This window comes from Buceros rhinoceros, unplaced genomic scaffold (assembly GCF_000710305.1).
Source record: "Buceros rhinoceros silvestris isolate BGI_N320 unplaced genomic scaffold, ASM71030v1 scaffold10602, whole genome shotgun sequence".
NCBI lineage: Eukaryota > Metazoa > Chordata > Aves > Bucerotiformes > Bucerotidae > Buceros > Buceros rhinoceros.
This window is the reverse complement of record NW_010397149.1, coordinates 6651-14446: the sequence shown is the minus strand read 5'-3', so window position 1 is coordinate 14446 and position 7796 is coordinate 6651. Positions and strand designations below refer to the sequence as shown.

The window sequence follows — 7796 nt, the reverse complement described above, 5'->3', positions numbered from 1 at the left end:
AGTGAAAGGGGAAGCACTGGCAAGGGGAGTGTGTGTTCCTGATCACACTGTACCAGGGGCCTTGTGCTTGTTACTATTTTTTGTCACCCTTATTACTTTGTTCATGTCTGAATGCATGGAATTATGTTCCTCTACTGACATGGTATAAAACCAGAGGGGCTGAAATTATGGCTTTGTGGAAGAGCAGGATTATCTATGGGAAAGAACAAGAAAGGTGTGGGGGACGGCTTGTAACTGGAACTCAAGAAAAGAATATTGGTTTAAAAAGGAAAAAGGTCTCAAGCTTCCTGATTTAATTCAGACCATCAGCTGCATGTCTTCTAAAGCATGTGAGAGACTGCATCTTGTGAGGTGCTGTTCCCAATTTCAGAGCTCGGCAGCCCTCACCCGATGCACCACCTGACAAAATTCATGCTGTGTGCTCCAACTCCTCTGGGACCACCCAGCCTGCTAATGGCACGGGCTCCTAAGTGTCCCCTGTGCTGCTCTGAGGGCGCTGGGAGTGGAGCTGCTCAGCACCTACCAACATGTGGTAAAAGGTGACTATCCTTATGTAAAATGCAATTGATGCAGAGGCTCAGTTTAGAGGAAAGATTCTAAAACCAATCATGACCTGGGGAAATATTATATCAAGAAGTATTAGAATTTAAGTTTCAAATGTGTTTAAGGATTCCAGCTCAGTATGTCCACTTTCCAGTGCCCCTACTGCCTGTAGCCTGTTAAATAGATAGTCAGAGAATAATGGTTTTTCCTTCCCCTGACTCCTTGTAGTCTGTTCCTGCTGCACTGCATGAATTTTTCTTAGCTCCTTTTAACGAGGTTTGGCAAGTTGAACTGATCAGAATATCAGATATTTAGAAAACTTGATTTATGAAAAGCTCTGACAGAAAAGTATTCTGATCTTTCTGTGAAGTCTCGCCTCAAACCTCTGATTGAGAAGAGCTTTCAGTCACTGTTGCCAGCTGTTCCCAGGGGTCAGAGGGACAAAGAGCCAAGAGGGATGTCACAGTGTTTGGCTTCGTGCTATTCTGTTGCTATAGCTCCACTATAATGTTCTTCTGCAGAACCCAGCTGTGGGGATGACAGACATGGCCCAGGTAGGAGCATGGGTCATTTTCCATGGGTGAGGGACAAGTACTAGCACAACTTTGTTATCCCACAGGCCAGCTCCAGCAGCTGTCTGTCTCACCCTGCCACTGTCCTTCACAGCTCTTCAGTCAGCCCTCAGCCCAACACCAGCCCATCACCTTCTCTTCCTTCTCATTATGTGCTTGATTCCCTTACCTGCCCCACAGATAATTTTTAGCTCCTTTCAGTCAAACTTCTCTTGTTCTTCAACATACACTTCATAACTTTCCCAGTTGTTGTTTTTCTCTTTTTCAGACATTTTCTTTCTTCTTTGATTCCCTTCTCAGCCCTACCCAGGACTGTCATTTGTATATGTCATCCTTCTGTCACTCGTACAGGCTACAATTGCCTTCCCAAACACAGCTTCCATAATAAACGGTACTAACCAAATTAAGTTGCTGCCTCCAAGCAAATTAAAACATTTCAGAGACAGAGCCCCTTTCCGTCATCTTTGTCCAACATTTAATTTGCGCATCTGTTATTCCTCGAAATGAGTGCTCTGCTTAGGCTGTTCTTCCTTCCTCTCCTACCATTTTGGGCCGGCTCAGCAATGCAGTAATGTAATATGAATGGCTTCTTAATGTTGTGTGCTTCTAGGCTATTTATTGGTCAATGCGATGCTTGAGCCACAACCTCAGTCTGCGTTACTGTTGCCAATGCAGAATCGCTACCTCTGAACCAAACCCAAAGATGTGCTGTGTGAAAACCGTTCTGGTGTGAGGGCTGGCTGCATCTCAGCTGTAATCTCTTGTAATAAACAACTATGAGGCTAAGTTACCGCCTGTGACTATAAATCAGTCTCAACAGATGTTTATTCCTTCATATTCTGTTAAGCATCTGAGATTATCCTTGAAATATATTGGAATAATCAGCATTTGAGACATTAATTTATTCCAACAGGATCTGCTGATGACAATACCCTTGTAATTACACCACTACGAGCATCCTCAGCAAGGACATCATCACAATCCTTTCAAACATTTATAGCTGTTGTTTTACCACTGTGTCAGAGTATTTCCTTGCCCCTTGGCTGATCTCAATATACTTTCCTACAGAATGGGAAGTATCTGGCCTTTGAGATTCCTTGGTTAATAAAGGCGAATTCATGGCTAGCAGCTGACTTGGGAATACATAGCGTGAACAAAGCAGCGGGTTTTGTTCTGTCCGACTTGTGAAATTTTTGGAGCTATGTGACAGCTTCTAAGACACAACCGTCCAAACAGGAAGACAGAAATTAATTACCATTTTGCTGCAGAAGGCAATGGGTAACCTTCTGCCCCTCTACCCCATGACCCTGTTTGCAGAGGATTGTGATTGGAGATAGCCCTTCTGCTGGCTCTACACAGAAATAGATTATACTGTGACTGAACAACCTTGAAGGAAATATCTTTACTTGGAAGATTAATGAGCACCTTCTGTTGAATTACTTGTTCACCCAAACCCCCATCTCCCTGGTGCACAAGCAGGATGTATTAGAAGGCTGTAGCAGACCTAGGAACAGCTGCTGCAGCTAGTGAAGGCTTTCCTCAATCCAACAGCCAAAGAGGAGCTTCTCGGATTTCTTTAAAAGCTTCAGTTTCACTAGAGGTGTGTCAGAGGAGGGAGGGCTTGGGTGTGGGGAGACTGATGAAACGGAAAAGTGAGGAAGAGTATTTGTAATCCAGCATGTGACACTTTGGTATTTGTGAAATCCTGATTCAGGTCTCATCAAAACTGTACATCTGTATGTACTTGTTTTACGAACGGACTTTCTTCTGATGTAAGTTATTTCATCACAGTTGCTGTCAAGATCAGTTCGACATCCTGACCTGTCTGTGTTACTCCATGATTTACATTTAAAAACAAGGTGCTCTGTAAGCAGGAATATATGTGAAGGCTTTGTGGGTTTGGGGCGAATGAACACCTTGTAGTTGGGTTATTCTGCACCTCTAAAGACTGAGCTCTCGTCACAGTGAATCATGGTCCTTCCCTGCGGGGATTCTCTAGTGTATAGTAATACAGCTCAACAGGTTTCCTCTCTCTGTGTGGAACCAATCTGATCTTTCTTTTCTCTCCATCTGCTCATTTCACTTATTCCATACCTCTGTTTTCTGTTCTGTATCATATGTGATTAACTAACAGATTCAGAATACGCTGTGCAGGACCTAGAGAAAGTGATGACATCAACTCTAAGACCTATCTAAAAAGAAGGCCAAAATTGAACCAAATGCGAAATGAATGAAACCTTGGCAGTGTGGCAGATCTCAGCTAGTGATCTGGCAATAGGAATTATCGTTCCTTGTGATCTTTTCCTAGGCATCAAGGAGGTTTTGGTCACAACCATTTTATTCTTCAATAATACAGAAGCAAAAATAAAATTCTTGCCAGTGAACTTTGTGGATGCCCCAACCCATGCAGTGATAATTGACGCCGAGGACAGGTTTAGCTCTGCAGAAGAGTGTGAATCACATGCTAGACTGTGCCCACAGTATGGATGAGAATATATGACACATTTACCAGTGCTGTTTGTATTTTAGGAAACAGTGGCTTGGAAGCAGATTTGAGCTGAACACAAGCTCAAAATGTGACAGAGTAGCTAAAAAACCATGACAATCTTCTGTCTAAATGGAGGGAACTACTGAACAGAAAAGATGGTGTTACCACATGAGGGTTTATTAGTGAAGGTTTGTATTCAGTTCATCCATCTGCGCATGAGCAACAACACTAAAATGATGGGGGGAAGAATAACCAAGAGTATTAGCAACCTGCAAGATCTTCCTAATTCTGGGAGAAAAGAAGCTCAATCAATTTAAGCTTTGGCAGCAAAAATCTATTGCAAGGTGTTAAGGCGTCACAATGCTGTGCAGAACGTGATCTTTGCTGTACTAGCTGCCCACAAGCAAGTTCTCGACCTCATGGACAGCCTTCAAGGGGCTGTTTTAAATTCACCGTGCCTAAAAGAGATCACCCGAACCACTGCTGTAGAGTAGCTAATGTACTATCTTCTTGTTGCCTGACTGTAACTTACCCTACAGTGCCACATCCTCAGTGGATTCAAAAGTAGGTTAAAAGATGATGTAATCGGGACACAAGAGTACCAGCATGGGAAGCTGTCATATTTTTGTGGTCTCTTTAATCTAACCACAATCCAGCAGCTAGAAGCTGAAGCTGGAAACATTAGGGCTGGAAATTAAACTCTCTTTTCTAGAGATGTTAGGTCTATAAATTATATTCTTCAGGATGAAATTACAAACATTTCTAAAAGCTTACATAAATTTTAACTTTACTGATAATCCCTTAAAAACATCTTGGATCTGATTAGCCCAAGCAGCTGTATTATAATGACATTTCCTTTTAAAAATCAGTATTTTTGTAAGACCAAAAAGTTTTCAAGCTGCTTCTGCTTCCTTGACATATGATCCCTACAGTCACTGTACTCTCAGGAGTATTAAATGGTAAGAATGGCTGAAAATCAGATAATGGATTATAGCTATGCTGGTTTTAAACAATCTGTTCTAAATTATGATTTCTTCTTGATCTCTTAAATTATGATTTAATCATAAAGACACGATACAGCCAATTGCAAGTGAGATTAATGTTAGGAAAGGTGTGCTGGAGACTGAGCTCTTACTCTTGCATGTCCACATCACAGCATCCTATGAATCCCCCTCTTCACCTACAGCCCAAATCCCTGTTGCCCTTGGAGCTCTACAAAAGCCCTCTGAAATGACAGCACAGAGGAACTGAGCTTCAGTGGATGAAAGAGGTGAATTTTGCCCCTGATTCTCAGTTTCACTGAGGAGCCTTAGAGTAAATCCTACCCTGTTTGCCTCAGCCTGCCTCCTCCTCACGGTTAGAATTACATTTTCAGAAATGGGGTACCTTGCAAGCAGGATCCCTTTGGTTTTTGCGCACACACATGGATGCACATTAAAGGACTTGCAGAAAGTTTGAGCCAAAATCTGACAGAAGTCAGCGTTATGTCAAAATTTAATTGCCGAAGCCTTAGACAGCAGCACCCTCAGCTTCCCAAGAGCAGGAGCTGCTGTACGAGGTTAATCGCAGGGATTCATTTTGTTGAGGGATCAGAAACCCAAAGCCGCCTCTATATAATACCAAAATCCCTTAATGCAACCAGCAGAGCCACGGTGCTTCTGTCCTCTAAAGCTGATACTTCCTATTAATTCAGACACCTTTTCACTCGTCTTTCTTTCCAGGCCAATTGCTAACGGAAGGGTTTTGTGGTTGGAAGAAAGGCGAGCTCGCAGCTCAAAGACAGGAGATAAACTGCTGGTCCCTTTGTGGTCAGTAGGACTTTTATCACTGGCTTCAGTTCTGGATTCCACTGAATACTGTTGTATATGCAAAATTACGTTTCTGTAACTTTTTCTGTACATATTTACCACATCTGTAGCTCTATTGATTCCCTTCTGAACTGTTTTCACATGGAAAAAATGAAAGGTTTCTCCAGAAAACATGAAAAACAGCAGGCATACGTGTGCTGTTCTCTAATTTCTGTAACAAATTCCAAGCTCCAGTCTAGTCTCTCCTAGAGATGAAATGGTTTCATGGACAAACTTGGGCCAAGCCAGGGCAAAATCCTACCCATAACTCGTCAGAAGTTACAGTGCTCAAAACCTGAATATGAATTTCGTTCTTTGGTCTGATTTTTATCACAAGCCAGAACATATGGCAATCCTACAGCTGATTGCATTTCTCCATCTCACTGTGAAGGCAGGGAAAATGGAATGACTCCTGATGAAGAGGACAGTGTGAACGTGATACTCCTGGACTAGCCTCTTTTCTCTGTATCACTTCAAATAGGTAGTGAAAGCTGACTAATCACATTAACATTTAAGGACATCATGTTATAATAACGGCTGGGAGATATCTTTGTTCATACCACTCGGTAAAGAAATGACCCGAACAGAAAATACGCTTGGCACAAACCTTCCATTTCGCAGACTAACAAACATGCAGTAACTGGAGTGGCAATTAAGCAGTTTGTGAAAATCTCATAACTTGGGCTGTAATTCCTGCAATGGTTCAAACAAGAAGAAAAATATGTTCAGAAGTCTGGAGACAGAACATGACAAATATGGTCAGTTCCTTCTGTACCAGAAGAGCTATGGGAGCCCCCATGTGTTTTGAGACATTTCCTTTCTGTCAACCTGCGTGGCTGGTCCGTGACATTACTGAAGCAATTATATAACAGGCATTAATGTATTTATAGCAAACAGGTACTGTCTGGCTCAACACTGGAAATACTTCTGGAAAAACACATGAACTACTCTGCTGCACTGGTATTGCCTTGTCTCTCGAGGGTGTTACACCTGAAGGTGAGAGGTGATAAGATCAGATGAAAGTTTTCATGACATGCACTCCGCATTACAAAATATTTTACTGAAAATGGCCTTGATGCTTCAAGTGTGGTCACAAATATTCTGTTACATGTTGAGTGTGAGAGTATGTAAAAAGATAAGGACACTATCTACATTTACCTACTCTGATCCCAGTTGGCTGCAAACAGCAGAAGAATCTTCCTGCCGCAGTGGTCGCGGTTTTCCAGCACTCCTGGGAACCCATCGGTCAGAGCCCGTTTGATTCCTGGATCATCAGCCTTGAAGTTTTTGAACATATCCAGATTTAACTGGCGGTACTGGAAGTACTGAGCCAGCAGTCTGAAGGCCTCAGTTTGATGAAACTTTCTGGCTCGGAGAAATCTCAGGATGAAGGCATCATCTGTACGTAAAAACCCGATGTCAGGCCTCGTGATGATCATGTCCCTGACCTGCTGGATATCCTGATGCAAAATGTCTGGGTTTTCATTCAGTTCCAGGCGGGCTTTCTCTATAGTCTCTGGACTAAGTCCAGCTTGTAAATGGGTCATCTCTGCAAAAACCTCTTTTCCAAATCCTTAGCTTCAGATATTTCAGCAGAAGTGCTGATCCCATTCAACTGACGGTCTGCTGTGAGCGTGAGCCATTCAGAAACTTTCTGCCATCAAGCTGATATTTAACAAGCAAGAGCAAAGAGCTGTTATTCTTGGAGAAAGAGTAACAGGCAGTTCACGTGTTGTATGATCCATCCAAAGGGAAGTGGTGATTATTCCATCACTTACTAAAAGAAAATATACAATGGGAAGATTAAGTATGTATACAAAGCTCCAGGAATGCATCCCTGAACCTCATCTAGCAATCAGATTGCTTCGGGTGCTTCTGATGTAAGAGGATAAATAATAATTTCAAATAATTTCAGAATGGTTGCATTCAAGATATGGCAGTAACTGACATCTAGAGTGTATATATTGCTGTTCTGAAAGCTTGAGTCTGATTAATTGATAATTAATATTAAGCTGTATCGCCTTACTCTTTGAATACGCTTTGCAAAGTTGGCTTACAGAAGCGTGGGAGTTCCAGCATCCTGTAACTTCAAGCCCAGGATGTCAAAAATAGTCTTTTCCCCACCTCTAACAGGAGTGACACTTCAGCTTCCTAAGTATCCAAATTTATACTTATCAAGTAGAACTACTGATGGCTTGGGTTTATCACCTGTACTTTCAGCTTGCAGCTTTCCTTGAATTAGCCCTGGGCCGATTGTACAAAACTGATTTAAAACAACAAACCAAACCTCCACCAACATCAAGGGGTATTTTCTACTTGGTAAAACCTCACTTGAAAGTATTTTCA

General features: G+C 42.1%; 1 protein-coding gene across 1 annotated transcript in view; it reads right to left on the bottom strand.

Moving 5' to 3' along the window:
- LOC104502203 (clavesin-1-like) overlaps positions 1 to 7061 on the bottom strand; it is a gene marked incomplete at its 3' end in the record, with an annotated part of 18147 nt that extends 11086 nt beyond the window's left edge. The window contains 2 exon segments of the mRNA XM_010146141.1: positions 6609 to 7006; positions 7008 to 7061. Of these exon segments, the coding sequence (XP_010144443.1) occupies positions 6609 to 7006; positions 7008 to 7061 (452 nt within the window).
- Between the last annotated feature and the right edge of the window lie 735 nt (positions 7062 to 7796).